Source organism: Dromaius novaehollandiae, chromosome 14 (assembly GCF_036370855.1).
Source record: "Dromaius novaehollandiae isolate bDroNov1 chromosome 14, bDroNov1.hap1, whole genome shotgun sequence".
Classification (NCBI taxonomy): Eukaryota; Metazoa; Chordata; class Aves; order Casuariiformes; family Dromaiidae; genus Dromaius; species Dromaius novaehollandiae.
Window position 1 is genome coordinate 1574204 of NC_088111.1, and position 27523 is coordinate 1601726.

The 27523-nt window shown below is 71.4% G+C and overlaps 1 protein-coding gene across 1 annotated transcript; it reads left to right on the forward strand.

Moving 5' to 3' along the window:
• The first annotated feature begins 77 nt into the window (after positions 1–77).
• Positions 78–27017, forward strand: CASKIN1 (CASK interacting protein 1). The gene is made up of 21 exons (XM_064520029.1): positions 78–300; positions 9940–9991; positions 11596–11693; positions 12406–12551; positions 12629–12724; positions 13655–13785; positions 13875–13983; positions 14089–14197; positions 14302–14396; positions 14506–14623; positions 15450–15665; positions 17129–17239; positions 17325–17443; positions 18343–18430; positions 19912–20009; positions 20610–20720; positions 20796–20897; positions 21373–21511; positions 21628–23784; positions 23869–24262; positions 24834–27017. The coding sequence occupies exons 1-21, from the start codon at positions 207–209 to the stop codon at positions 24928–24930; spliced, it is 4680 nt and encodes a 1559-aa protein (XP_064376099.1). The 5' UTR covers positions 78–206; the 3' UTR covers positions 24931–27017.
• Positions 27018–27523: the final 506 nt, after the last annotated feature.

Genomic DNA, 27523 nt, shown 5'->3' on the forward strand with positions numbered 1-27523 from the left:
GCCGGTGGCGCCCCCCGCCCCGCCGCGCCCCGCCCCGCCCCGGGCGCCCGCCGCCGCCGCCCCCGCCTCCGGAGCGGGCTGGGCGGGGGGGCCCGCGCCGCGCCGCGCCGTGCCGAGCCGCGCCGAGCCGCGCCGCCCGCCCCTCGCCGGCGCCGCGGAGGATGCTCGGGCCGTGAGCCCCGGCAGCCGCGGAGCGCCGCGGAGCCATGGGCAAGGACCAGGAGCTGGTGCAGGCGGTGAAGGCGGAGGACGTGGGCGCCGTGCAGAAGCTGCTGCAGAGGCCCAAGCCCGGCAAAGCCAGTGAGCGCCGCGGCGGCGGGGCCCGGTGCGCCGCGGCGGCGGCGGGGCGGGGGGCGGCGGCGGCGGCGGGGCCGGGGGGGGGGGCGGCGGCGGCTCGGGGGGGCGGCGGGGCCGCGCTCCCCCCGCGCGGTGCCGCCGGGGCTCGGCCGGTTCCCCGCAGCGGCGCCCCGGTGCCCGGAGCATCCCCGGTGCGGCGGGGCCGGGCCGCGGCGCGGGCGCGGGGGGTCTGCGGGGGCCCGGCGCGGGGGGAGAGGGGGGGGGCCGGGCTGCGCGGTGCTCGGCGCTGCGCCCGCCGCTCCCGGCTCCCCGCAGAGCGGCCCCGGCAGCCGGGAGCGGGGGGCCGCGGGGGCCCGGCCCGGCCTCGCCGTCCTTGCCGGGAGCAGCCCGTGTCCGCGGGGCCCGGCGGGGCGCGGGAGGGGGCAGGGGGCTGCGGCCCGGGGGGCGTCTGCGGACGTGCGTGTGTGCGTGTGTGTGCACAGGCTCTGTGTGTGTGTGTGCGTGCATGTGCATGCGTGCGTGCAGGGCTGTGCGTGTGTGCGCCCGCGGTGCCCATGTCGGCGTGCCCCGGCGTGTCGCGTGCCCCTGCGTGGGGCCGTGCGCGCGGGGCCGTGTTTGGGTAGGCGTCGCGGCGCGCGCCTCTCTGTGTATCCTGGCATATGTGTGTTTGGACGGGTCCGCGTTTGTGCAGCTCCGCGTGGGGGTGTTTGGATGGAGCTCCTCCGTGTGTAGCTCCGTGTGTAGCTCCGTGTGTGCAGCCGAGTGTGTGCAGCTCCGTGAGGGTCTTCGTGTGTGTGCCGCATGCCTGCGCATATCCCCGTGTGGGTATCCGGCCTCGCTGCGCGCTTTAACTGCCCTGCGTTCGCCGGGGACCGAGCTCGTCGCGGGGCCGATGCAGCGGCAGGTCCCCGGCCTGGCGCGGGGTGAGCCGGGGTGGCCGCTGCCGTGCCCGGGCCTGGGGCGGTGCCACCCGGGGGGGTCCCGCAGCACCGGCCCGCTGGGCGCTGGAGACGGCTGCGGGTGCTGCACCCCCTCCTGCCCCGCTTCCCTCCCTTCCTTCCAGGAATGACGCTCCCCGGATGTGGGCATCCCCCGTGTCCCCAGCCGCACCAGGCTGCCGTGGCACTGCTTGTCCCCGGCCGTGCAGGGCTGTCCCCGGCGGGGCAGGGCTGGCGCGGGGTCGCCTGCGTGCCTGGTGCTGTGTGGGGTCCCCCGCGTGCCGGGTGCCATGCAGGGTGGCACGGGGTCCCTCGTGTGCTGGGTGTTGCACGGGGCTGGTGCAGGGTCCCCCGCGTGCCGGGTGCCCTGCAGGGTGGCACGACGTCCCCCACGTCCCTGAGGGCGCCGCTGCTCTTGCCGCAGCGACCGGCGTGGCGACCGCGGGTCCGGCCAGCCCAGCCCGGTGCACCCAGCCGCCAGCTCCCGGGGCCCCTCGGAGCCACGTGCAGCACCGGGGCCGCCGGGCCCGGTCCGAGTCCCCCCCGCGCTGGCGATGACCACGGCGCGCACAGCTGGCGTCGCCATGGCAACCCCCAGATGTGCTGGGCACTCCCCGCACCGCCTCCCCATCGCCTCTTGTCCAAGCCCCGCTGCGTCGCCCGCCTTTCCCGCGCCATGGCCCGCCTGCCGACGGGGGAACGGCCCCCGCAGCCCTGCCGCTGCCCGGCACGGCCCTCGGCACGGCTCCCGCATCCGAGCTGGACCGTCCCGCCCCGGCGGCGGGTACCGCGCTCCAGGTCCGACCTCTGCGTCGCGCCCCGCGAGCCTCCGGCGCTCCCCCTGCTCTCCGGCACGAGGAAGATTTGTAACTTAGCGCCGTTATCTGGATAATATCCTATTCATGGGGGGCTTAAAAATGAGATTTTAGAAATCCCTGCGTGAATTAGCGCGGGTCGCTATGGCGACATGGGGCCGGCGGCGTGCCTGCGGAGCAGGAGTTTTCCCGGGCCGGCCGGGCCGCAGCGGGCACCGCGCTCGCTTCCCGGCCATCCATAATGGATGAGGTTGTCTGAAAGTTACGCAAATCAGATGCAGGATTTTGGCAGCACGCTGTTTTCTGCCCGCTCCCCTCCTCCAAGGATGCTACCTCGAAGAATTGTAGTGACTTGGCGTTTTCCGGCGCGAGCGTGCGGCGTCGGTGCCGGGCCCGGGCGCGCTCGTGTGCTGCGTGGGACGTGCTGGTCCGGCCCCGCTCTGGCCCGCGGCTGCCTCCGGCCCCGGGCACCCGGCTCGGCAGTACCAGGGCTGGATGATCCCGGCAGCGGGGCAGGATCCGGGCTGGCTCCAGCGGAGCCCTTGCTCGCTGCCTCTGTCCGCTCCGACGCTGCTGCTTCGCGGCTGCCGGTTAATTCTGTTTTTTTTTTTTTTTTTTGCCTGCGTTTGATTGCATTAATAATCTCCTCTGATAACAGTATTTAATAAAACTGGGCTAATATGGCGCAGTTAGGAAATGTCTTTGACATTTTACAATTCAATTGCCGTGCAGGCGAAGGCAGGGCCGCCGCGAAGCCGGGGGGGGGCCGCGTGGGGCTGGGGGCCGCACACAGCCGCCCCAGCGCAGCCAGATGCTCCAGCACGAGCCGAGCTCCCGGGGCAGGAGCCGGCCGCGCCGATGGCCCCGGCCGAAAGCGCGTGTGCAGGATGAGGCCGCGGTGCTGCTAAGCGGGGCCGTCCCGCAGGAGCAGGATGCCCGGGCCGGATCCCGCGGGAGCCGCAGTGCAGGGCGGCTGTGCCAAGGGCGGGCTGGGGGGACATCGACGCGTCCCGGGGCCGCGCGGGGTGGTCGGGGCGCGCGGGGCCGCTGCTCCTGCTGCTCCTTTAATGATGTGTCAGCGGTTCCCTATAAACTTCTTCTCAGGGTTTATAACCTGCCCGCGAAGCCCCGCTCCAAGCGAGGACTTGGCAGCCAGCAGCGCGCTGGCGTGTGCCAAGTTTCCTTCCAGAGGGGGATTATTACTCAGCCTGGGGTGACAAGTATTTATTTTACGTTTTCTTGCCTCTCTGCGCGGCTGGCGTGGAGTCGCAGCTGCAGAGCGCCGCGCTCCCCCGGGGCTGGCGGCCGCTGCCGGCCGAGAGCAGGGCCGGGAGGCCTGGCCAGGGCGATGCCGGGGCGATGCCGGGGCGATGCCGGGGCGGCAGCTCCCTTCCCGGGCACCGGCCTGGGAACGCGCCCTCGGCTCTCTCCCCGCGGCCCCGGTGGGCTTTGCTGCTGCCCTGCGCCGGGAGCTGGTGCGGGGGCCGCTCGCCGCCGCGGAGGGGCCCTGGGCCAGCGGCTCCACTCCGAGCCGGAGGCTCCCTGGCTGCCCTGGATTCCCGCTGGCTCCGCCTGGCCTGACCCCAATTAGCCCTTTGTCTCGGCGATGGCCCCGCGCCGAGGGGCTGCGCGGGATGCTCGTGCGCCGGCGCTGCGGGATGCGGGGCCGCGGGATGCGGGATGCGGGGCTGCGGGATGCGGGATGCGGGGCCCCGGGGTGCGGCGCTGGGCACGGGAAGGCGCTGCGGGCCGGCGCTGCAGCGATGCCGGGGAGTGCCCCGAGCGCCGGCGGCCCCGCTTCCCCTCGCCAGCGCGGTTTCCTCCTAGCCAGGCTGGCGTCTGGCTCCTCTCGCCGCGCTGCCTGCGCTGCCTTAACTCCTCCCTGCCCGGCTGCGGGCGAGGGCTGCTCCGGCCCCTCTCCGGCCGAGCGGCTGCGCCTGCACGTGTTCCCGCGGAGCTCTTCCTCCTCCTCCTCCTCCTCCTCCAGCCGGGGGTCCGGGGGCTGTGTGGGGCGCAGACCCCGCGCCTGCCGCCGTCCCACGGCACCTCGCCTGCCCCGGCTGCCCGGCGTGCCCCTGCCCGGCCCGCGGAGCGACTCCCTGGCGCGTTGGCTGCTCGCGTCAGGCCAGGAGGGATCTTTAAGCCGTAATGAAATGTTAATAGTATTTTCCAACTCAATACGGGAGGAGAAAATGAGGTGTTTAACGCTGGGCTCTGCAATGACAGGAGCAATCAGCCTGAGAAATGGGCGCCGGGGCTGCAGCGCGCCGGCCACGGTGCCTCCCCCGGGCACGTGCCGCCGGCCCGCGGCAGGGACGGATCCGGGCGGCTCCGGGGGCATCGCCGCGCTGCTCCCGGGGGGCTGGTGGGCCCGGCCGCAGCGGCGTGGGGAGCTCTGCCCTGCCCCGAGTCTCCTTGGGCCTTGCCGGCAAGGTCGCTGCCGCCGGGCTGGTGTGGAGCCAAGCGATTAGAGCAGGGATGGAGGCGGCCTCGTGGCTGCCGTGCCCCGGGGTGCCGCGGGCGGCTTGGGGTCGCAGCCGGCACGGCTGCTGTGGGTGCCGCCTCCCCGAGCCCTGTGCAGCCCAGCTCGGCCCCCGTGCAGCCAGGTGCCCTGTGCATCCGTGGGCCTCTGCGCATCCCTGTGCATCCCTGTGGCCGTGTGCATCCGTGTGCATCCGTGTGCCTGTGCGCATCCCTGGGCCCATGTGCATCCATGTGCCTGTGCACATCCCTGTGCATCCATGGGCATCCCTGGGCCCATGTGCATCCCTGTGCATCCACACATCCCTGGGCCCAAGTGCATCCGTGTGCCTCCATGTGCCTGTGCACATCCCTGTGCCCCCGTGCATCCCTGTGCCCCCGTGCATCCCTGTGCATCCATGTGCATCCCTGGGCCCATGTGCATCCCTGTGCATCCACACATCCCTGGGCCCAAGTGCATCCGTGTGCCTCCATGTGCCTGTGCACATCCCTGTGCCCCCGTGCATCCCTGTGCATCCCTGTGCCCGTGTGCATCCCTCTGCCCCCGTGCATCCCTGTGCATCCATGTGCATCCCTGTGCACATGTGCATCCCTGTGCCCGTGCACACCCGCGTGCCGGTGGCCGGCTCCGCTGGCTGCCTCCGGCAGCGCCTGCTCCGGGGCCGGGCGCAGGGCTGGGTGCTGGGGACCGCTCTCGGCTGCAGCGGCGGCCAGCTGATCCCTTCCGGAGGAGGCCGGCGGGAGCTTGGCGCCGCGCCGCCTCCTCGCCGAGGCCCCCGCAGGATTTCGGCGCGTTAATGCCGGAGCCGCCTGAGCGCGCGCAGCGGCAGCCGGCCCCGCTCCTGCATTGCAGCTGGCCTGTTTACAGCGCGGCTCGGCGGCTCCGCACTGCTCGGCAGCAGCCAGTCTCCCGGCTGTCTCCGTTCCAGCCGTCGCAAATCCTGGGATTGTCTCTAAGCCCTCGCGGCAGGAAAAGGGGCTGGAGCACCGGGTACAGCCGGGAGCAACGCCGGGGCCGGCTGCAGTCGCGGGAGGGCTCCGGCCCCGCTCCCGGCCGTCTCCCGCCGCGGCCTCGCCGTGCTGCTGGTGCGGCTCCCTCCAGCCAGCGATTACTGCAAATTACCAGTGTAGCGTCGCCCGGGCTGCGAAAGCGGGCGTGCAATTAAGGCTCTGTGCAAACAGCAGCAGCGCGAGCCGCGCGGGGAGGCGGTGGGCGTGCGGCTGGCGCGGGGCGGACGGAGGGGCCGGGCGCCTGCCCTCCCCCTCGGTCCTGCCAGGCCGGGCGTCCGGGTCGGTGCGGGTCGGGGACCGCGGGCGCGGGGTGGCCGAGTGGGACAGTGTCTCCTGCCGCGGAGCACCTGGGGCCCCAGGGCCGGCGAGGGCCGTGCTGTGGGCGCAGGGTTGCTGCTCCCGCGCGCTGCAGCCAGCTGTGTTTTGCAGGCGCTCCTGTGCCCTCCTGACGTCCCCACGCCGTGTCATTGCGGTGGGGCGAGTGTGGCACCCGTGTGGCGGTGGCAGAGAGGAGGGGGACGTTCCCGCAGGGGCCGTGAGTCGCTCAGAGCTGCAGCGCGCAGGGCTGGGGGTCCGGAGAGCAGCCCGCGATGGGCAGCAGGACGGAGAGACGCCCAGCTCGCACGGGCCACGGGTGCCCAGCTGTGATGGGCTGCGGGTGCCAGCTGTGGCGGGCAGAGGTGCGTGCAGCTGGGGTGAGTAGCGGGATGCCCAGTTGGGATGGTCAGCATGGTTTTCGTCTGGGATGGGCAGTGGCATGTCCGGCTGTGATGGGCAGTGGTGTGTCCAGCTGTGATGGGAAGGGCTGTGCCCAGCTGTGGTGTATCCAGCTGCGTCCGACAGGGACATCCAGCTGTCATGGGTGGTGGTGTATCCAGCTGTGATGGATGGGCATGTCCAGCTGTGGTGGTCAGTGGTGTATCCAGCTGTGATGGGCAGGGCTTTGCCCAGCTGTAGTGCATCCAGCTGTGATGGAAGGGGGTATCCAGCTGTGGTCGTCGGTGGTGTATCCAGCTGTGATGGATGGGGGTGTCCGGCTGTGCTGGTCAGTTTTGTATCCAGCTGTTGTTGTCAGTGGTGCATCCAGCTGTGATGGATGTGGATGTCCACCTGTGGTGGTCAGTCCTGTATCCAGCTGTGGTTGTCAGTGGTGTATCCAGCTGTGATGGATGGGGCTGTCCACCTGTGGAGGTCGGTGGTGTATCCAGCTGTGGTGGTCAGTGGTGTATCCAGCTGTGATGGATGGGGATTTCCAGCTGTGGTGGTCAGTGCTGTATCCAGCTGTGGTGGTCAGTGCTGTATCCAGCTGTGGCAGGCAGTGTTGTATCCAGCTGTGGTGGATGGGGATTTCTAGCTGTGATGGGGGGTGGAGTATCCAGCTGTGGGTGGTGGTATATCCAGCTGTGGTGGTTGGTGGTGTATCCAGCTGTGATGGATGTGGATGTCCAGCTGTGGTGGGCAGGGGTGTGTCCAGCTGTGGGGGAGCAGGCCGCAGGGCGCAGGCCGGGGCGTGCGGCAGGGCCAGGCTCAGCAGCGGGGCCGTGCATGGGCAGCGGCCGGTGCTCCCCGTCCCCGCAGAGGGAGCCTTTCGCCCAGGTTCCCCCCCTCCCCAGCACCCTCCGCGACGTCCCGGGATGCCGCCGGCCCGGCTGGGCGCCGGGTCCCTGCCGCGGAAGGGCTCGAGGTTCGGCAGCGCTGCGCGAGCGTGGCAGCAGCAGGCCGGGGGCCCGGGGCATCGCCGCCGCGTCCTCGAGGCTCCGCGCGCCTCGGCAGCCTCCCGCGAGCCTCCCCGGTGCTATTCGTACACTCAAAACCGATCGCAGGGTGCTGACGGCTTCATTAGCGCCTGCCCGCGCCGGGGGCTCCTCGCTTGGCTCCACCGCGGCTGCGGGAGTAGAAAGGCCTGAGTGCCGGGGAGGGCTGCTCGCGGCCGGGAGCAGCGAGCCGGGCTGCCGCGGTGGCGCGGGGAGCGCGGACGGGGAAGCGGCGCCGCTCTCGGCAGGGCTCCCAGCGCGGCGGGCGCGTTCGGCACCCGTCGTGTGCGTGGCACTCGTCTGCAAGGATATAATTAAGAGCAGCTATTTTTGATGCTTCCTTTATCTGGCAGCTCGCAGCGATGCCGTTGCAGGGTCCCCCCTCACCCACTGAAACAGGCGCTCGGCTCCTCCGCGGGCGTCTTCCCCACGCGGGAACGTGGGGCACGTGGGGCGTGGGAATGTGGGGCACGCAGGACGCGGGAATGTGGAAATGTGGGGAGCATGGGAACCCGGGAACGCGGCTCCCGGGCGCGGGATCATGGGAATGTGGCACCGTGGGGCGTGGGAATGCGGCGCCTGGAGCCAGGTCTGGCCCCGCAGGGCTGCCCCGAGCCATGGCACCCGGCGTCTTCGGGCTCGTGGGGTCCCGCGTGTCCGTCCCGGTCACCTCCGCGCCCCGGGGTGGGTGCAGGCAGGGAGGGGCCCCCGGGCTGCCTGCTCCCCGCTGGCCCTTCCCGCGTTGCAGCACGGGGAACGGCGAGAAAATGGGGGCCCCCGGCGGGGGCTTCCCCGGGCCCGGGGGGCGGCGGCGGCTGCCGCGGGGGCCGCGACGGCTTTCCCGCTGCGCAGGGTTGTCGATTCGGCGGAGGCTGGAGCCATCTGCTCGGAGCAGACGCCCGCTCGCTGCGAGCCGGCGCGTCGCTGCCGCGGCCCCGCGCCGGGGAGGGCCGGGCGCCCCGGGGAGGAGATGCATCGCGGCGCGGCGCGACACGGTGACCAGCCGGCCTCTGCTGCCGGTCACGCTCTTCTCCTCTTGCAGTGGGTGTTTTTAATGAGGTGAGCGCCTCGTTAGTTGGGCGAGTTTCCCCCGCATTTCCGTGCCGCTAACGAGCTCTCTGGTGTCTCGCTCCCCCCAACGTGCTGCAGCTCCGGGCCGCGGTGCCGGCGGTGCCGAGCCGGAACGAAGGAACGCTGCCGGGCGCTGGCGCCTGGCCCTGCTCCCGTCTGACGCGAGGCGCCAAGCGGGGCAGCCACGCTGGCCGGGAGCGCAATGGGGCTGCAATCAGTGCCCGGCCCTCCGCACGGCCGTGGAGACGCCAGCCCGGCCCGGTGGGGGCTGCGGGGATCCGTGGCAGGCAGCGGACCAAGGCGAGGGGGAGCCAGCGGCTACCGAGCAGCCGGGGAGCTGCGCGTGATGGCTGCTTTCCTCGAGTGCTTGGAGGAGAACCACGAGTCCCAGCTGGCACGGGGTGTCCCTGTCCCTAACTGCCATCAGTAGGTTTCAGAATCAACGCCAGCTCCAGCAGAGGGGCGGGGCCAGCTCCTGGCCCTCCCGGAGCAGCCTCCAGGGACGTGTTGCTGCAGGCTCGGGCCGGCTCTGAGCCCCTGGCAGCGCCGGGGAGCAAATGGTGCCGGGGCCGCCCCGCTTGGTCTCCGTCGTTTCGGCCCAGCCAGAGAGGGCCGGCGGCGGGGGCGGAAGCGGTGCTCAAAGGCCCCTTTGTGGGGTGCTGGCAGCCACCGCGGCCCACGGGGGGGTGGGAGCCGCTGGAGCCGGGGGGGGGGCTGCGCCGGGGGCGGCCGGGGCTGCGGGCGGCCTCATCTGCATGCAGCTCCCCCTCCGCTCTGCTGCCGGCGCTCGGCTCCTCCACGCCGGGAATGTAAAATCCGATCCGGGCGCCCAGCAGCCCTAGTTAAGCGCCGGCTCGCGCGCAGCGGCTCCGGCCCCGGCTGGCTTTGCTCGCCGGCCCTGCTGCGGCGGCCAGAGCCCTGCGGAGCTGCAGCGACGCGGCCCCATGCGCCTGGGGGGGGGCGATGGGGGGGTGCAGCCCCCCCGGCCGCTGCAGGCACCATCCCCGAGCAGCGCCGTGCACTAGCTGTGTGGCACAGCCGGCTCCGGGGTCATCCCTGCCGGCTGCAGGCCCCGCGCCAGCCCTTCGGCCTCCCCCCTCCTCCTCCTCCAGGGATGCGGGGTTGCCATGGCGACCGCGGGATGCGTGCGAGGATGCAGGGCCGGAGCCGGGGCGTGCGGGGCTCGCTGTGGGGCCGCCCTGTGCCACCCTCCTCCTCCTCCTCCTCCTCGTTCAGGCGGGCGAGGAAGAGCGCTTTAGCGGAGAAGCCGCGCGGCGTTTGCGGGGGAATCGCGTGCAGCTGCGGCGCCGTCCCGCCTCGCTGTGCTGGCGGCTTGTCCCGGCCGCGCCGGCCTCTCTGCCCGCTCCCCTCCCAGGGCCCCGCCGCTGCCCGGGGTGGGATTTTTGCAGCAGGCCGGGACGTGAGCCGTGCGGCCGGGGAGGACGAGCCCTGCCGCCTGCTTCCCGCCGTGCCCGCGCCCGCAGGAGGCTCCCGGGCGGCCCCGCACCCCAGCGCGAGGCAGCGGGTCCTGGGCTCCTCCTTAACACGCCTTCCCCCCCCCTCTCTCTCCAGAGCTCCTCGGATCAGCAAAGAAAGTCAACGTCAACTTCCAGGACACCGACGGGTGAGTGGGAGCCCCGCCGTGGGGCGCGTGTGCCGTGGGGCAGTGCCGTGGGGCGCGTGTGCCGTGGGGCGCAGCGAGCAGGGGCGCACGGGCCGCGGTGGAGCGGGTGCCGCCGGGTGCTGCTGCAGCGGCGTGCAGCGAGCGGGGTGAGCGGGCCATCGGCCGCGTGTGCCGAGGCGTGCGGGGAGCAGGCGTGCAGCGAGCGGGCAGGCGCGTGCCATGGCGTGCAAGGAGGAGCTGGGCAAGCGAGCAGGCGTGCGTGTGCCCAGGTGTGCAAGCGAGCCGGCAATCGTGTGCCGAGGCGTGCAATGAGCAGGCAAGTGTGTGCCATGGTGTGCAATGAGCAGATGTGCAAGCGAGCAGGCGTGCACGCGCTGAAGCGTGCAGCGAGCCAGCAGGCGTGCGGGTGCCGCGGGGCAGTGCGTGGCGGCGTGCAGCCAGCCGGTGCAGCGAGCGGGAGAGCCGTGTGCGTCCGTGAGAGCGCGCCGAGCTCTCCGGTGAGAGGCCGTCCAGCTCCGGGGGCTCTCGGGAGGGAATTGCTGGTTCCCGCTTCCCGGCAGGCCGCTTCCCCTCCGGCGCGGGCCCTTCCGCGGTGCGGCCCTGCATGGCGAGCCCCCCGGGCTGGGGGCACGCTGCTCCGGAGCCGGCAAGGGGAGCGCGGAGGACGGCACGGGAGCGGAGAGGCTGGAGCGGGTCGGGAACGGGGCCGCACGTGCCAGCAACACGCAGCCGGGCAGCAGCCTGCGGTGCCTCCTCATCCTCGGCTCCCGCAGCCGGCAGAGCGGAGGGGGGGCGCAGGGGGGCCGGGCTGTGCTGCGGCTGCATCGGCAGCTGCCGCAGGGCCCTGTGCTCCCCGGGTGCTCGGCCACCCCCGGCGCCGTGCCTCAGTTTCCCCGTCTGCGCCGCGCTTGCCGAGCCGCGGGGCTGAAGGTCCCCGCTGCCGCGTGCCCGGCCCTCGCGCCGTCTTGATGCGGCTGGAGCAGGGCGCTGGAGCGGAAGCGCTGACGTTTCCCGGCAGACGGTTGGGCTCAGCCTCAGGAGCGAGCTGTCGGGTCGCATCGCGGTCGCCCCGCGGCAGGTCCCGCGCCGCCGGCCGCCCGTTCCCGCGCGCGATGAGCCCGGAGCAGCCGGTGCGCGGGGATGCCCGGGCTCCCGGTCCCGCCGGCCGCCGCGCAGCACAGCCATCTGGCGCCGGCCCCCCCGCCGGGCCGGGCCCCCCCGCCGCCGGGGAGAAGTGGGTCAGACGGGGAGGCCGCAGCCGTGGGGGACGCGTTGCCGGCACCAGCCTTGGGCACAGCCCTGTGCTTTGCCCGGCCCTGTGCCACTCACCGGGGGCTTCCCGGGGGGGCGAAGCCCCTCCTGCGGATGCAGCGCCCCAGAAATAGCTGAATATAGGGCTGGAGCGGAGAGCAAGCGTCGCCTCTCCCGGTGCATCCAGCCTCGCGGCTCGGCCAGCCGCCGGTGCAGCCAGCAGCCCTTCCCCGGCACCCGGGGATGCTCGGCTGGGGGGGGTCCCTGGCAGCTCCGGGGCCGTGTGCCCCCCCCGCGGGGGGGTGGCGCCTGGCAGGGCGGCCGCAGCCCCCTGACGCGGCCGTGGCCCCCAGGTTCTCCGCCCTGCACCATGCGGCGCTCAACGGGAACACGGAGCTCATCGCCCTGCTGCTGGAGGCACAGGCCGCCGTGGACATCAAGGACAATAAAGGCGAGCGCCCGCGGCTGCCGCGGAGGGGACGGGGCGGCGTGGGGCAGCTGGGGGGCTGCTCTGTCCCGGCTGGGGTGCACGGATGGGGATTGCTCCATCCCAGCCAAGGTGCATGGCGGGAGGCTGCTCCATCCCAGCCGGGATGCACGGATGGGGATTGTTCCATCCCGGCCAGGGTGCATGGTGGGAGGCTGCTCCATCCCGGCCGGGATGCACAGATGGGGATTGCTCCATCCCAGCCAAGGTGCATGGTGGGAGGCTGCACCATCCCGGCCGGGATGCACGGATGGGGATTGCTCCATCCTGGCCGGGGTGCATGGCGGGAGGCTGCTCTGTCCCGGCCGGGGTGCAGGGGAGAGGCAGCTCCGTCCCGGCCAGGATGCGCGGATGGGGACTGCTCCATCCCAGCTGGGGTTCATGGGGGAGGCAGCTCCATCCTGGCCGGGGTGCTCGGGAGGAGGCCGCTCTATCCCGGCCAGGATGCAGGGGAAAGGCGGCTCCATCCCAGCTGGGGTGCATGGGGGAGGCAGCTCCATCCTGGACGGGGTGCACGGATGGGGATTGCTCCATCCCTGCCGGGGTGCAGGGGAGAGGCAGCTCCATCCCGGCTGGGGTGCAGGGGTGGCCGCTCCGTCCCGGCGGGCGCCCCGCACCCCTCTGCAGGCCCCGCCACCCCGGGGCTCACCGCCACGCTCGTCCCGCCCGCGCGCAGGGATGCGGCCCCTGCACTACGCGGCGTGGCAGGGCAAGAAGGAGCCCATGAAGATGGTGCTGAAAGCGGGCTCCTCGGTGAACATCCCCTCGGACGAAGGGCAGATCCCCCTGCACCTGGCAGCGCAGCACGGCCACTACGACGTGGTAGGGCGGCGGGGCGGGGGCTGCCGGCGGGGCCGCGGGGCGCTCGCCGCCCGCTCAGGCCTCCCTCTCGCCCCCAGTCCGAGATGCTGCTGCAGCACCAGTCCAACCCCTGCATCATGGACAACTCGGGCAAGACGCCGCTGGACTTGGCCTGCGAGTTTGGCCGGGTCGGGGTAAGTCGTGCAAGGCCGGGCCCCCCCCGAGGGGAGCGGGGCGGCGGGGGGAGGGTGGGAGGCCGGCGGGCGCTCGCTGCCCTCGCCTGGGATGTGCCTGCTGCTGGGCCGGGAGAGCTTCCTGCCCGGGGGAGGCTGCGGGGCTGCGGGGATGGGGCTGCGGGGATGCAGGGGCCAGCGCTGGTAGGGACACAGGGCTGGCGGGGAAATGGGGACACGGGGCTGGCAGGGATGTGGGGACATGGGGCTGGTGGGGACATGGGGACACGGGGCTGGCAGGGATGCAGGGACGTGGGGATATGGAGCTGACACAGATGCAGGGACACTGGGGCTGCTGGAGACACTGAGGCTGGTGGGTACATGTGGCCAGCAGGGACATGGGGACACTGGGGCCAGCGGGGGCATGGGGACACCCTGGCTGGTGGGGATGTGGGGACACCAGAGCTGGCAGGGATGCAGGAATGTGGGGACATGGGGACACTGGGGCTGGCGGGGACATGGGGACACCAGGGCTGGCGGATATGTGGGGCTAGGGGGGGACATCGGGACACCAGGGCTGGTGGGGATGCAGGGATGTGGGGACACGGGGCTGGCAGGGACATGGGGACACTGGGGCTGGCAGGTACATAGGGACGTGGGGCTGGTAGGGACACAGGGCCGGTGGGGACGTGCAGACACTGGGGCTGGCAGGGATGCAGTGATGCGGGGACATGGGGCTGGCAGGGACATGGGGACACCGGGGCTGGTGGGGATGCAGGGATGCAGGGACACAGGGCCGGTGGGGACATGGGGCCACCGCGGCCAGCAGGGCCGTGGGGCTGCCGTGGCCGGGGGCCGCCCCGCAGCGGCGTGGCCGGGCTGGGCCCCGGAGCCCCGGCCGGCAGCTGAGCTGTCTTTGCAGCCCTGCTCCGTCTGTGTTTGCTGATCCAGGTGGTCCAACTGCTCCTGAACAGCAACATGTGCGCGGCCCTGCTGGAGCCCAAGCCCGGCGACGCCACCGACCCCAACGGCACCAGCCCCCTGCACCTGGCGGCCAAGAACGGCCACATCGACATCATCCGGTGAGCGCCGGGGCGGCGGCGGGTGCCGCGGCGGTGACACCCCCGCGATGCCGTGCCGGCGCGGCGCCGACCTCCCCGTGCGCCCGCAGGCTGCTGCTGCAAGCCGGCATCGACATCAACCGGCAGACCAAGGCGGGCACGGCGCTGCACGAGGCCGCCCTGTGCGGCAAGACCGACGTGGTGCGGCTCCTCCTGGACGTAAGGGCCCCGCCGCACCGTGCCGTGCCGGAGCGTCCCGGTGCCCCCGGGGGCTGGGGGGGCTGCGGGGGGGGGCTGTCCCAAGCCCTGTGCACGCCCTTGCAGAGCGGGATCAACGCCCACGTCCGGAACACCTACAACCAGACGGCGCTGGACATCGTCAACCAGTTCACCACCAGCCAGGCCAGCAAGGAGATCAAGCAGATGCTGCGGGGTGAGTGCCTGCGCCCATCCCCGTGGCCTCCCGGCGGGTGCCGGCATGCTGCCTGGGGGGGCCGGGGGGGCACTGCCACCACGCCGCCCGCTCTGTCCCCGCAGACGCCTCCGCCGCGCTGCAGGTCAGGGCCGTCAAGGACTATTGCAACAACTACGACCTGACCAGCCTCAACGTGAAAGCGGGGGACGTCATCACCGTGAGTGCCACACCGGGGGGGGGGTCTCTGTCCCAGGGGAGGGTCTCCATCCTGGGGGGGGGGTCCCCGCTGCATGCAGGCAGCCTGTCTCACGCCGGCTCCCGCGCAGGTGCTGGAGCAGCACGCGGACGGGCACTGGAAGGGCTGCATCCACGACAACCGGACCGGCAACGACCGCGTGGGCTACTTCCCCTCCAGCCTCGTCGAAGCCATAAGCAAGCGAACAGGCAAATACCCCCCCCACCCCCCCCCGGCCCTGGCGCGGGGCTGCTTCCGCCCCGGGAGCCCCCCGTTGCACCGGCCGGCTGCAGGCGCCGTGCGGGGGCCGGGGCCGTCGGTGCATGGGGCTGGCGGGGGGTGCCGGACCCCGGGCCGGGTCGGAGCAGGGACGTTCCCGCGGGGCCCGGCCGGCTCCGGGGCGCCCTGGCAGGCAGCGGGCAAAGGCAGCGCGTGGACGGGCACGCGGCGGCACGCGGCGGTCCCGCATCGCGGGCAGCGTTCCCATGGTGCGGGCAGCACACGGCGTCACTGGGTCGGATGCAGAGGGAGCCGGCGGCCGCTCGCCGCGGAGGGCTGCTGCGGGGGCCGCGCTGCCCCGTGCACCGGCTCGGGCACCCAGCACCGACCCTCGGCCGCGGGGCCGGCTCGGCGCGGTGCTGGCGAGGGTGCTGAGCTCCGTGTCGCGAGGAGGCCGTGCAACGCGGTGCCGCGCCGAGAGGATGCGCGCCGGGGCCTCGTGCCGGGGAGGCGGCGCGGCGGCTGCTCCGCTCCGGGGCTGTGCCGCCCGGGCACGCGGCACTGCCACTGCAGCCGGGCTCTGTGCCGGTGCCGTTGCCACGAGCCCCCAGCCGCCCCCACCCCCCTGCTCCTCCGTCCGCACCGGTTGGGTCTCGGTTCCGGCTTCTCCACATTTCTTCGCCCGCTTCTTTCGTTTGCTGCTTTTTTCTTTCGTTCTTCCTCTTTTCTTTCTTTTTTTTTCTTTTTGGTGGCACTGGACTTGTCTCTATTATTTTGATTCTTTTCATTTTGTCTCTTGTTATGTTTCGTTATCAGGTTCATGGGAGACTGTAACAATCCCCCAACAGTACCAAAAGATCCCGCTCCCGGCTTTCGGGGCTGCTGTGCTAAACGGTGACGCCTCGTCCCATCCGTTCCATTCCCTGCCTCCACCTCCACCTCCACCACCACATTCCCATCAGACTCTTTTCAGTTCCTTTGGCTATCGCAGGCTCTCCCCTAGCAGTGCCGACGAGCCGCGTTACGGACCAGGTAGTTCACCGCTCGCTTCATACTTGCGATGGATTTCTTTCGGTTTTGTTTGTTTGGTTTTTTTTTTTTAATGTGTATATTTATTCTTTTCTTTCTGTTTGGTTTCTCTCCCCTCTGCCTTGGTGCCTGCCGTGTGTTTGCACGCGGGTGCGTGCGTGTGCATGCAGGCGTGTACGTGTGTGTGTGTGTGTGTGTGTGTGTGTGCATGCAGGTGTGTGCGTGTGCAGGTGTGTTTGTGTGTGTGCATGTAGGCGGGTGTGCAGGTGCGTGCATGCATGTGTGAGTGCATGCGTGTGCGTGCATGCAGGCGTGTGCGTGCAGGCATGTGCATGCATATGTGTGTGCAGGTGTGTGCATGCACGTGGGTGTGCATGCAGGCGTGTGCGTGCAGGTGTGTGCGTGTGTGCGTGCAGGTATGTGTGCGTGTGTGCATGCAGACGTGTGTGCGTGCAGGCGTGTGCACGCGTGTGGGTGCGTGTGCATGCCGGCGGCCCCCTCCCCTGCACTTCCCTCGCCAGAGCAGCGGCAGCGTTAGCGTGGCGCGTGGCTGGGCTGCGGGCTCGTCCCGTCCCGTCCCGTCCCGTCCCGTCCCGTCCCGTCCCGTCCCCCCGGCCGGCCGCGTGCGCTCGGCCCCGGCGCGACGGCGGGTCGTGCTGCGGTAGCCGGGGAGGTAGGACACGAGCGCCGGGGCTGCGGCAGTGCCAGGGCACCTGGGCCCGCGCGGATGCAGCGTCCTGGCCGGGAAGCGGCGTCCGGCACGCGGCGAGCATCCCTCATCGCTGCAGCCGGGGTGCCGCCGTGCTGCTCCGTGCACGGGAACTGCGGCACTCGCTGCGGGAAGCAGCTCGGCGGCAGGAGCGGTGCTGCGGTCGGGACGGCTCCGTGCTGGTCCGCGGGATGTGCGGGAGCGGGGCCGGGCGCTCCGCTGCGTTCGGGGGCACCGGGCCGGTGGCGCTTCCTGCTCGCCCCGAGCTGCCCCGGCGGTGGGAAGGGCAAGCAGGGCTTTTCCCGAGGGCTTCCCGGGGCGGCTGCTCCCGCGCCTCGGCGGTCGCGGCTCGCGCGGAGCCGGTGCCTCCCGGCCGGCGGGAGCTGCCGTGGGGAGCCGCCGTCGTTGCTTTCCAGCTCGCGGCGGATTTATCACCTTGCGCCACCGGCCCCGCGCGCCAGCGCGGCCGCTCGCCGCGGAGAGCCTTAATGCATAAAAATAGCAGCTGCAGCGGGTCCGCCGTGCCGCGCCGTGCCGTGCGCCCTGCCTTTGCCGCTGCCTGCCGCCACGGCCGGCCCCGCGAGCAGCGTGCCGGGGCGGGTGCTGTCGGGGTGCTCCGGGAGCCGTGCCGCACCTCGCGCCCCGTGCCGCCGCCAGCCCACGCGTGCCGCCGGCGCGGCCGCCGCTGCCCCGTGCCCCACGCTCGGGGGCCGGCCCGGCGGGCGGCTCACGGCCGCTCTCTCCGCTCTGCCCCAAGGTTCCCGCGGGGCCGACGTGAGCCCGTCGCACCTCTCGCCCTCGCAGGGCGGCTCGGCCGCCGCGCCGGCGCCCGCCGAGGAGATCTGGGTGCTGCGGAAACCCTTCGCAGGTAGGGCGGGCGGCCCGGGTGCGCGCGGCCCCGGCGGCGCGGTGCGGCCGGGTGACCCTGACGGCGTCTCCGCTCCCGCGCGCAGGTGGCGACCGGAGCAGCCTGGGCAGCACGGGCAGCGCGGCCAGCGCCCGCAGCTCGGGCAGCGGGCAGAGCGCCGGCAGCGGGGCGCACGCCCTGCACGCCGCCTCCGAGGGCGTCAAGGTAAGGCTGCGGCCGGGGCCCTGCGACGGCACGCGGTGGCCTGCATCCCCCCCGGCGCCGGCTGCGCGGCAGGAGTTTGCTCTCCTGGTGGCCCCGTCACCCCGTGGGGCCTGCCCATCCCTGTGCATCCATGCCTGTCCCTGTGCATCTGTGCCCGGCCTTGCATGTCCCTGCACATCCCTGTGCATCCTTGCATGTCCTTGCACATCTGTGTGCATCCCTGCATGTCTCTTTGCATCCTTGCACATCCTTGCACCTCCCTGTGCATCCTTGCACGTCCCTGCGCATCCCTGTGCATCCCTGCGTATCCTAGGATGTCCCTGTGCATCCCTGCACATCCCTGCGCATCCCTGCACGTCGCTGCCCAGGCCGCAGGCCCCTCGGCAGCGCAGCATCCGGCGGAGGCCGCGGTCGTGTAGCTCTGCTGCCTCTCTGCGGGTGCCTCTCTGCACTGCACGCTGCCCCGCGCCCACTGCACCTTGCGCGCTGCACGCTGCCCCTTGCACGCTGCCCCTTGCACGCTGCGCCCTGCACGCTGCCCCTTGCACGCTGCCCAGTGCCGGTGGCCGTGGCGCGCTGCCCGCTGTGCCGTGCACGCCGCACCCGCCGCCCGCTGCGCGTGGCCCGCTGGCAGCCCTCGCCGAGCGTCGCGGAGCCGCAGGCGCCCGCCGCCCGCGAGGCACCATCTGTGCTGCGAGCGGTGCCGCTCTCCCCGCCGCCGCCGCCGTGCCGCGGTGCCCCTCCCTGCCCGCCCGCGCCTCCGGGCTGCAGCGCGGCAGCGGCGGCGGCGGCAGCAGCGGCAGCATCGCGGCCCCGGCCCTCCGCGGCCCCCACGGCCCCCCGCCGCCCCCCGCCTCACTGCTGCCTCCGCTCCCCCTCTCCGCCGTGTGTTTTTTCAGCTGCTGGCGACGGTCCTCTCCCAGAAGGCTTCTGCGCAGGAGAGCTCCGTGGGCGATGGGCCGGCCAAGGCGCAGGACGTCCCCGCAGGTGCGTGGCGCCCGGCCACCCCGCCGCGCGCAGCCGTAGCGCCCGGCCGCCCGCGCTCGCCGCCCCGCCGGGAGCGGCCTTTTTTTTTTTTCTTTCTTTTTCTATTATTATTATTATTATTGCCACGGCACCGGTTGCCAGAAGAGAAACGTGGGGGTTAAAAATGACTCTCTCGCCTTTCGGCTGCTGCCAGGCCTTCTCCTGCCTCGGTTAGTGGGGGCGGCGGGGGGCGGCGGGCGGGCGGGCGCGGGCCGGCGGCGCTCCAGCCCGGCCCCCCCCCCCGGCACCGGGCCGGCGGGATGCGGGATCCGCCGCTGCCTGCGCGGGGGACGTGCACGTGGGCGATGCTCACGGGGGGGATGCACGCGCCGGGGGGGGCACGCGCCGGGGGGGCCGGGGGTGCGGGGAGGCACAGGCGAGGGGGATGCACGCACTGGGGGTGCACGCACTGGGGGTGCACGCGCAAGGAGGATGCAGCCGTGAGGGGGTGCACACGCTGGGGGGGGAATGCACACCGGAGAAGGATGCACACGCCAAGGGATGCACCCCTGAGGGGATGCACCCATGGTGGGGTGCACACACCAAGAGGATGCACACACCGGGGGGATGCACCCATGATGGGGTGCACACATGAGGAGGGTGCACATGCCAAGGGATGCACCTGTGAGGAGTTGCACCCATGAGCGGGGTGCACACGCTGGGGGGATGCACCCCTGAGGGGGTGCACACGCGAGGAGGATGCACACGCGAGGAGGATGCACACGCCAGGGAGATGCACCCATGAAGGGGTTGCACACTGCAGCAGGGGGAGAGGGTCGCTCTTGTCCGTCCGAGGGAAAGCTCCAGCAGAGCTTCCCAGACACCCCTTGGGACCCCTTGGGACCCCTTGGGGCCCCTTGGGGCCAGTGACGGCTGCCAGCGGTGGCCAGCCTTTGGGTGGGAGCCATGGGGCTACCAGGGCCCCTCCAGCGGGGTGACGAGGATGGGGCAGTTGTGCAGGGCCTGCTGTCCCCAGCCGGGGTCCTCGCCAGAGGGGACAGCGGGTGGCAACGCCGGGGTTTGCGGCACAGCTGGAGGAGCAGAGCCTGGTGGCTTTGGGCAGCTGGAGCCGCTCAGGTCGCGGCCTTGGGGAACGTGAAGCGCTGGGGCCGGCTGGGCCCGGTGCAAGGTGCTGCCTGGCTGCGATGCCCCGGGTGAGCCTGGCTGCGGGTGCCTCGCTCCCCCCCCTCCCCAGCGCCGGCACCCTCCCGCGCAGGAGCTTTGCCCCCGCACGGAGCGCCCGGAGCTCGGGGGAGCCCAGCAGCCGCCGGGGGCCGCAGCACGGGGACCCGGCTCGTGCACACTGGGGCCGTAACGCCTTCACGGGATGCAGCGGGGCCCGGCAGCCCTCACCCCACCGAGGCCAGGGCCCGGCTTGGGTGCTGGCATGGCACCGCCGTGCCCGCCCCGGCCTCGTGCTGACGGGTCCCTCTCCGCCCCAGGTTCGTCGCGGACGCAGAGCGTGGCCAGCTCCCCGTACGCCCCGCAGCCCCCGGCCGAGCAGCAGCTGAAGAAGATGGAGCCGGTGTCGGAGGGGAAGGTGAGCGCGGGGCTGGGCAGAGCGCGGGAGGGGAGCTGGGGGGGTCTGGCGGGGAGCTGGGGGGGGAGCACAGCACTGCAGGGCAGCCCTCACCGTTGCACCGGCCCTCGTTGTGGACCGGCCTCATCGTGCACTGGGCTCGTCGTGCACCAGCCTTGCCGTGCACGGACCCTCACGATGCACCGGCCCTCGCCGTGCACCGGCCTCGCTGTGCATCCTGCAGCCGTGCGGGAGCCGTGAGTCACCGGCGTGAATCATCCCTGCGGCTGCCGGGGCCACCGCCAGCTGCACCAGCCTCCCACCGCCCCGGCCCCGGGGACGCGCCTGTCCCCTGGGACGTGCCATGCAGGGCGGCCCGAGCCGCGGGGCCGAGCGGTCCCGCTCGGTGCCAGCTCCAAGCCGGAGCCTGCCGCCAGCGCACGCACAGGTCCGGGGCAGCCGGCCGTGCCGGGGGTCCCCATCCCGCGCACCCCGGAGCAGCCGGGAGCCCCGGGCTCCCCCATGGCGCTGCCTCCGCGGGACGGCTGCAAACGCAACCCGGCCGCGAGCTGTGGCCCGGCCGCTGCAGCCGGGGGCAGCCCTGAGCCGTGCCCCCCGCAGAGCTCGGAGGCCGTGTACCAGTGGCTGTGCAAGTTCCAGCTGCAGCTCTACGCGCCCAACTTCATCAACGCCGGCTACGACATCACCACCATTAGCCGCATGACGCCGGAGGTGAGGCCGCGGGGCCAGGCCCGGGCGCGGGGCGCGGGGCCGGGCCGCTGGCGGTGACCCCCCTCTCCGCCCTAGGACCTCACGGCCATCGGCGTGACCAAGCCGGGGCACCGCAAGAAGATCGCCTCCGAGATCAACAACCTCAACATCCCCGAGTGGCTCCCGGAGTACAAGCCGGTAAGGGCTGCGCCGGTCCCTGGACCTGCCCGGGCCCCCTCCCGCTGTCCCCCGGCCCGTCCCCGTCCCCGCAGCCCTGTGCGCGGGGGGAGGTGACGCCAGGCGCTGGCTCCCGCTCCCAGATGGTGCCCGCATCCCACGGCTCCCAGCGCTGCGCGCGCATCCCGGCTGCTGACAGCTCGGGGGCTGGCGCCAGCCGTCGCCGCTTGGATGTGGCACTGCGTGTCCCTCCGCGACATCCCACCCCGTGCCGGCGCGGCCGGGGGCGACCTGCCCCGGGAAGGGGGCTGGAAGTGGTCCAGGGGGTCCTGGGAGCAAAGGGACGACCTGGGGATGGAGGAACCCCCGGGGCCCATCCTGGCTGGAGGAGGCAGCTGCGTGGGACCGGGTGCACCACGGTGTCGGTGCCCAGCCCAAGCCGTGCGAGCGGGCGGCCGAGAGCCGTCGGCGGGTTGTAACTCGTCCTCCCGCGCAGGCCAACCTGGCCCTGTGGCTCTCCATGATCGGCCTCTCCCAGTACTACAAGGTGCTGGTGGAGAACGGCTACGAGAACATCGACTTCATCACGGACATCACGTGGGAGGACCTGCAGGAGATCGGCATCACCAAGCTGGGTAAGGCCCAGCCCCTCGCTGCCGCGCGCCCCGGCTTCTCCCCGGTCCTCGGCCGTGGCTCGGCATCCGGGGCCGGCCCTCGCCGTGGCCCCCCTGACGCCGCGTGCCGTCCCCAGGCCACCAGAAGAAGCTGATGCTGGCGGTGAAGAAGCTGGCGGAGCTGCAGCGGGCCGAGTTCGGCAAGTACGAGTCGGGGACGCTGAAGAAGAAGGGGCCGCCGCCGTCGCCGGAGGTGCTGGCCATCGAGTCGCCGCCCCCGGAGCCGCCCGAGTGCCAGTCGCCCAAGATGACCACCTTCCAGGACAGCGAGCTCAGCAACGAGCTGCAGGTGGCCATGACGGGCTCGGGCGAGGGCCCCGAGGAGCCCCCCGAGAAGCAGGCCAACCACGTGGGCCACGGGCGGGAGGCCTCGGGCTACCGCTCGCCCTCGGGCCGGCACGCGCCGGACAGCGGCCTGGGCAGCCGGGCCAAGCACATGAGCAGCTCACAGGAGCTGCTGGGCGACGGCCCCAAGGCGCCCAGCGCCGCCATCTCCAAGAGCCAGGAGTACCTGGCGGAGGAGGCCAAGGAGGGCCCCCCCGGGCCACCCAAGGAGGTCCGGCCCCTGCGGCACGGCCACACCGTCAAGCGGGCCAGCGTGCCGCCGGTGCCCGGCAAGCCGCGGCAGTCCCTCCCGCCCTCGGCCGCCGGGCGCTTCACGCCGCCGCAGACCCCCACCAAGCCGCGGCCCGCCTCGCCCCAGAGCCTGCTGGTGCCCCACGCCACGGCCAAGGTGAAGCCCACGCCGCAGCTGCTGCCGCAGGCCGAGCGCCCCGTGTCGCCCCGCTCGCTGCCCCAGTCGCCCACCCACCGCGGCTTCGCCTACGTGCTGCCGCAGCCGGCCGAGGGCGAGGGGCCGCCGCCGGGGGGGCCCGCGCTGCCCGTGTCGGTGCCCGTGCTCTGCCTGCCGCCGCCGGGCGAGGGTGAGGAGGAGCCGGGGCGGCCCAAGAAGCGGGCGCACAGCCTCAACCGCTACGCCGTCTCCGACAGCGAGCAGGAGCGGGACGAGCTGCTGGTGCCGGACGCGGGGCCCTACGCCACGGTGCAGCGCCGCGTGGGCCGCAGCCACTCGGTGCGGGCCCCCCCGGGCGCCGACAAGAACGTCAACCGCAGCCAGTCCTTCGCCGTGCGCCCCAAGAAGAAGGGGCCGCCGCCGCCGCCGCCCAAGCGCTCCAGCTCCGCCATGTCCAGCGCCAGCATGGCCGAGGACTTCCCCAAGGAGGGCGAGGGCGAGGCGGCGGCCGGCCCCGCCGGCGAGGACGACGAGGCCCGGCGGAGCTACCGGGAGCAGCGGCGGGCCAGCGACTTGGGGGGCAGCGTGGACACGGGCAGCGCGGGCAGCGTGAAGAGCATCGCCGCCATGCTGGAGATGTCCTCCATCGGCGGCGGCGCCCGGGCCCTGGCCTTGCAGAAGCCGCACGGGGCTGGCGGGCCGGGGCCGGCCAAGGGGCCCAACGGCTACTACCTGCAGCCGGGGCCGCCGCCGGGCAGCCCCGAGCGGGCCCGCGTGGCCACCGTCCTGGCCACGGTCAAGCACAAGGAGGCCATCGGGCTGGACGGGGAGGTGGTCAACCGGCGCCGGACCATCAGCGGCCCCGTCACCGGGCTCGTGGCGGCGGCCCGCCGGGAGCGCTCCGACAGCGTCAAGTCGGACACGGGGGCGGAGGGCCCGGCGGAGCGGCCGCGGGCCGAGCGCGGGGGCTCGCCGCGCGACGGCTCCTCGGAGGGCCTGCCCTTCGCCGAGGAGGGTGCCCTCACCATCAAGCCGCGGCCGCGGCCCCTGGGGCCGGCCCGGCCGGAGGCGGGCGAGGGGCTGCCGCCCGGCCACCGCCACGGCGACCTGGCCAAGGTGGAGGCCAGCGCCACGCTCAAGCGGCGCATCCGGGCCAAGCAGAGCCAGCAGGACAGCGTCCGCTTCATCCTCACCGAGTCGGACACCGTCAAGCGCCGGCCCAAGGCCAAGGACAAGGAGCCGGCGCTGGAGCCCTCCCCGCTCGCCGTCTACCAGAACGGCACCGGCACCATCAAGCGGCGGCCGGGGGCTGAGCCCGGCGCGGCCGAGCCGCCGCCGACCCCGCCGCCCGCCGACGGCCCCGAGCTCGCCCCGCCGCCCGCCGCCGAGCCCAAGAGGCCCTTCAAGCCGCCCGTGTCGCCCAAGCCGGTGCTGACGCAGCCGGCGCCGAAAGCCCCCGGGCCGCCGGCCCCCAAGAAGGCGCCGGGCCCCGGCAGCCCAGGTAGGTGCCCGGCGGGCGCCCGCGGCCCGGGGTCCGCCCCCGGCTCCGCCGCCTCGCCCCACGGCCGCCCCCTTCTCTCCGCAGAGGTGAAGCGGGCCCACGGCACGCCGCCCCCCGTGTCCCCCAAGCCGGTGCCGCCCCCCACGGCGCCCAAGCCCCCCAAGCCCCACGCCGCCATCCAGTCGGTGAGCGCCGGCTCCACGCCGTCCCCGTCGCCCGCCAAGCAGCTGGGCGCCGCCGCCAAGCCCTCGAGCACGCCGCCCTCGCTCTGCTCCAGCCCCGCCAAGCCCCTCTCGCCCGGCGGGCCGCCCCAGCAGGTGCCGGTGAAGCCGCCGCGCTCCGCCATCGCCGGCCCCTCCGTCGACGCCGCCAGCTCCGAGATGGCGCACCAGAAGCTGGAGGAGACCAGCGCCTCCCTGGCCGCCGCGCTGCAGGCCGTGGAGGAGAAGATCAAGCAGGAGGACGGCCAGGCGGCAGAGTAAGGGCGGCGGCGGGCGCGGGGACGGGTGACATGGGGTGGGGGGGAGCTGGGGATGCCGCCGGAGCCCGGGGAGGGGCTGCAGGGGCAGGGTGGGGGCGACGGGGCTCGCGAGGCTGCAGGTGTCACCGCCCGGGGTGGTGGGGCCGTGCGAATGGGCTGCAGGACGTGGGCTGCGCTGGAGTGGGGGACGCTGGGGGGACACTGCGCCGGAGCGGCGTGGGGATGGGGGACCTGGTTGGGACACCGTGCCAGAGCACCACAGGGATGGGGGACCTGGTTGGGACATTGCACCAGAGTGCTATGGGGTTGGAGATCCTTGTTGGGACACTGCTGGAGTGCCACAGGGCTGGGGGACGTTGGGTGACACCGTGCCAGAGCACCACGGGACGGGGGGACGTTGGGTGACACCGTGCTGGAGCGCCATGGGGCTGAGGGACACCGTGCCAGAGCACCTTGGGGCTGGAGCACACAGGGACCCCCGGGGCAGGGTATCGTGCTGTGGTGGGGGGTGTAGGGGAGCCGCCGGCCACCGTGCACGGCACTGAGCCGGCTCCGTGGCTCGCCCCAGCTCCGCCGGGGAGTCGAAGAGCACCGTGAGCATCCTGGACGACATCGGCAGCATGTTCGACGACCTGGCGGACCAGCTGGACGCCATGCTGGAGTGAGGGGCGGCGGGCCCCGGCCAACCTCAGGGCTCACGTGGGCACAGGGGCACAGCGCCGCGCGGCCCCGGCCCCGCCGTCCCCGCTGTACAGCCCGTCCCCTCCGCACCTCCCGTCCCTCGGGGTTTGCACAAAGAAGAAGATACCTCAGGATTGTGCTCACGGGCTCGGCGCCCGCCAAGCCTCCGGCAGGACTCCACTTTGCAGAAGCAAAAAACAAACAAACAAAAAAAGCAGCAGAAGAAACAAAGCAACACGATCCAGACCGCACCGCCCTCCTCGTCACCGGGTTTTGGGGGGGGGGTCTGGGTTTTCTTTTTGTCTCTACCTACCTGCCACGTGGGCTGCGGGCCGAGCCGTCCCGGCGGTGCTGTCCCCGTGCAGCCGTCCCGGTGTTGCTGTCCCGGTGCAGCCGTCCCGGCGGTGCCATCCCGGTACAGCTGTCCCGCTGCAGCCGTCCCGGTGTTGCTGTCCCGGTGCAGCGGTCCCGGCGGTGCCGTCCCGGTGCAGCCATCCCGGCCTGGCCATCCCGTCCCGTCCCATCCCGTCCCGGTGCAGCGCGGCGCCGGGGCCGGGGCGGCCGGTGGCCCCCATGTAGCACAACGCGGCCCCGCTCCCCTCCCGGCCACGGTGCAGCTGGGCTGGTGGCGAGGCCGGCTGCGCAAATGGACTTCCGTTTCTTTCTTTTTCTTTCTTTTTTAACTATTCTTTTTCTTTCGTTGGCTGTTGCTGGCGTGAGCACGGCGGGCGGGGGGCTGCTCGGCGGTGCGGGACCCGCTGCGGCGCGCCCGGCCCCGGCCCGGCGTTGGTGCTCGCTCCTTGGCGTCTCCGCTTTGGGGACGGGGCGGGTGTTTTTGGTTGTTTCGGTTGCAAATCGGCAGCAGAAGTCCTGTTCCTGGGGCGCGGGGCAGGCAGGGGCAGCGGCTGCGGCCCGGCGCCCACCCCGCTCGCTGCCCCCGCCCCGGCGGGGAAAGGACAGTAATAAGCTATAAAGAAGTATTAATTTATTGGAGGGGAAGAAAAACAAAAAAAAGATATAAAACAGATTTCCCCCACCCCCAAAAATAATAAAAAATAAACTTTAACAAATATATATTTAAAAGATTTAAAAATATTAGCAATTATATATAAAGCAGTTTAAAAAAATCAAGAGAAACTGGATTTTAGCTTGAGAAAACCTATTAGATTATACTAAGCTGTGTGTCTTGTGGCAAACTCATTCTAAGAGTAGCACAACTATATACCTTTTCTCTCGTTGGAAGGTACGTGCAAACAGTTCTGTTTGGGTTTTTCTGTTCGGATTCAGTGTAACTTCTTTATTTTTACACAGTTAAGAACACAAAGGATGTGCCTTGTTTTATGGAGGTTTTTGTTAACTCTTTTACTGAAGGTGTTTCCTTTCTTTTGGCGTGTCTTCGGGTTTTGATTTCTCTTTCTCCTGGCGTTTGTTTCGTGCGTGCGTGTGTGCGCGTGTCCGTGTGTGTGCGCCCGCGTGCGTGGGCCGTGCGCCGGGGGGGCTCCGGGCCGCACGGCTGTACATTCATGTATAAACTGGAGTTGGCGTCTGGTTCAGTCGCTTGAGTTCTGACGAATGCAGCTCTTTGCTTGTGGTTCCAAGACAAAGTGTTGGTGTACTTTTCTTTTCCTGAGACGTACAGACCGGTCTCGCGCTCTCTCTCTCTCTCTCTCCCGTTGTGTTCGCTGATCCAGATGTGTTTGGCACAACTTTGAAATTTCTTTAAAAAAAAAAAAAAAGACTTTAAAAATAACAAAAAAAAAATCACCCGCCTGAAAATATCTGTTCAAAAGAAAAAAATATGTATCTTAAAAAAAAAAATCCATAAAGTTCTACATGATGGATATATACATATATATTTTTTATGATTAAGTTATGGACTCTGTATTGTATCCCATCTGTCAAGCTATGCATCTTGGTGCTTTTCCCTGCTCTTCTGTGCTTAGGTTTCACCTCTACTCGTCTTATTCTTCCTATTCTGAATAGTAGATGGCTCGTGGTGCTGTGAAGAAGTTTGCTCCTATACGAAGTCTGGCAACAAATATTTAAAGAAAAATAAAAAAAATAAAACCCCGCCAGGCTGCCACCGCTGTTTGTGACCAAAACCCCGGCACTGCCGGGGGCGCGGACGCCGCGGCCCTGGGGGCCAGCACCCACCGCCCTGGGGGGCCGCTGCCTGGCCGCCGCGGCTCTGGCTGCCGGGGGAGCCGCCGTCCCCGCTGGAGCCACCTCGGTGCCGGCTCCGCTTCCGCCTCCCGCCGCATCGCGGGTTCGACGGTGGTCGGGGCCGGGTGACATGATGCTCCGGCTCTCTCGGGCGCCTGGCGCTCGGCGGCAGGAGTAGAGCTGAGCATCGCTCCCGGGGACGCTTCGGGGCACTGCGGCAGTCGTTTTATAGCGTATCGATGAGAGAGACATCAATGCTGCCCTGCTGCCTCGTTACAGGAGGAGGTAAATCACTGAAATTACAAAGCATGCAGGCAACCACCGGCCTCATTCTTCCCAGCCGCTGCCGCCGCCGTCCCTCCGGGGCCCGGCGCAGAGGAGCGGAGCGCTGCTCTTGGCAGCGGCGCCGGGGTG